At 30.8% G+C, this 1,362-nt stretch overlaps 1 protein-coding gene across 1 annotated transcript in view; it reads left to right on the top strand.

The window, feature by feature from the left end:
- The first annotated feature begins 219 nt into the window (after positions 1–219).
- The window catches only part of LOC111037762 (transmembrane protein 205-like), a 1,832-nt gene continuing 689 nt past the window's right edge, over positions 220–1,362 (top strand). Inside the window, exons 1-2 of the mRNA XM_022320521.1 lie at positions 220–274; positions 412–585. Of these exons, the coding sequence (XP_022176213.1) occupies positions 235–274; positions 412–585 (214 nt within the window). The 5' untranslated portion in view covers positions 220–234. The remainder of the gene's footprint in view (positions 275–411; positions 586–1,362) is intronic.

The following is a 1,362-nucleotide window of genomic DNA, read 5'->3' as shown; positions in this document are numbered from 1 at the left end:
GATTTGCCGTAGTTGAGACTGTAGTTTATGATAATAATAATAATTTATTGTTTTTTTTACCACAGGGTGTTTTTATTTGTACAATCGTCCCACTTCATAATGGCTTTGGCCGTCTGTTTGGTCGCCTCGTCGCTGACACCCGGTGACCTGTGGAATGCGTCGAACGCCAATTATAATGAGGAAAATGTGAAACCACGGACTCTCGTATACTTTGTGTATCTGGCATCGTTCAGTATGCATCTAGGTTCTCAGTTTTGGATGACGATCGTTTCTGGTGAGTAAATAGTAGATCGCAAGTTGCAAGTATTGTAATATACACCTACAGATAGCAATACGAGTACTCTCTAAATATATATATATATGTACTAGCAGAGAAGTTATGTATTTATTAATATGTTTTTGTTTCCTCAGGACTTAGCTTGTACTTCAACCTGTCCAGACACGCTTTTGGTGACGTCCAAATAATCCTGTTTCCAAAATACTTTTCTATAAACAGTGTGCTGAGCGCTATCACACTGATACAGTTTGGAAAGATAAACGTAACCAGGAACTTGTGGGACCTACAGGTATACACGATTTATAAACATAATAATAAGAACAGTAATAATACTGAAAAAAACGTAAGAACCTGGTAAATTATAGTGGTATATCAGTATATCACAGCCCAATTGATGAAGGCGGATTAGGCAAATATTAATGGTGTCCATATTAATTATCACGAGTCATTAATCATAAATTTCGGTCCTGGGTCTTATATCATTTGCTAATTATTTTATAGAATACTGCCAAAAATATCAGAAAAAGCTATAAAGTTGTATTATGTAATTAGGATTTCAAATATAATATTTTAATTGTAAAGTACCTACTGTTTTTACAGTTCCGTGTTATTTTTTGTACATATGAATTGTGTCTGATTTGTTTTGTGTTTTTCATACATCTCATACTTAAAATTAAAATTGTAGTAAAAAGTTTTGTGACTAGAAATGAAAAATCCTTATATTATTTCCTCAACATTTTGTTTTATAATCTATTTGTATGCACCCACCGAACAGATATAATATATTTAGAAAAGTTTTTTTTCTCGGAATTAATAAATAAATGATTATTATAGCACATAGTATTACTATACGTCTTGCTTATTTTTTTGGGTCAGTATTGATGCAGATTGACTACGCCCGTTTTAACATGGCAACTTCTTTCGGTAACTGAAAACAATTATACATCTATACTGAACACTAATCATTAAATATAAATCATAATTCCCGTTATTATTACTTTGACAAAAGTATAAAATTATTCTTTGTACATAAAATAGTTAATAAACAATATTTGCAGATAAAATATATATATAATATAATAGTT

This window comes from Myzus persicae, unplaced genomic scaffold, assembly GCF_001856785.1.
Source record: "Myzus persicae strain clone G006 unplaced genomic scaffold, MPER_G0061.0, whole genome shotgun sequence".
Classification (NCBI taxonomy): Eukaryota; Metazoa; Arthropoda; class Insecta; order Hemiptera; family Aphididae; genus Myzus; species Myzus persicae.
Note: the sequence above shows the minus strand (reverse complement) of the source record. Positions and strands in the feature narration are given on the sequence as shown.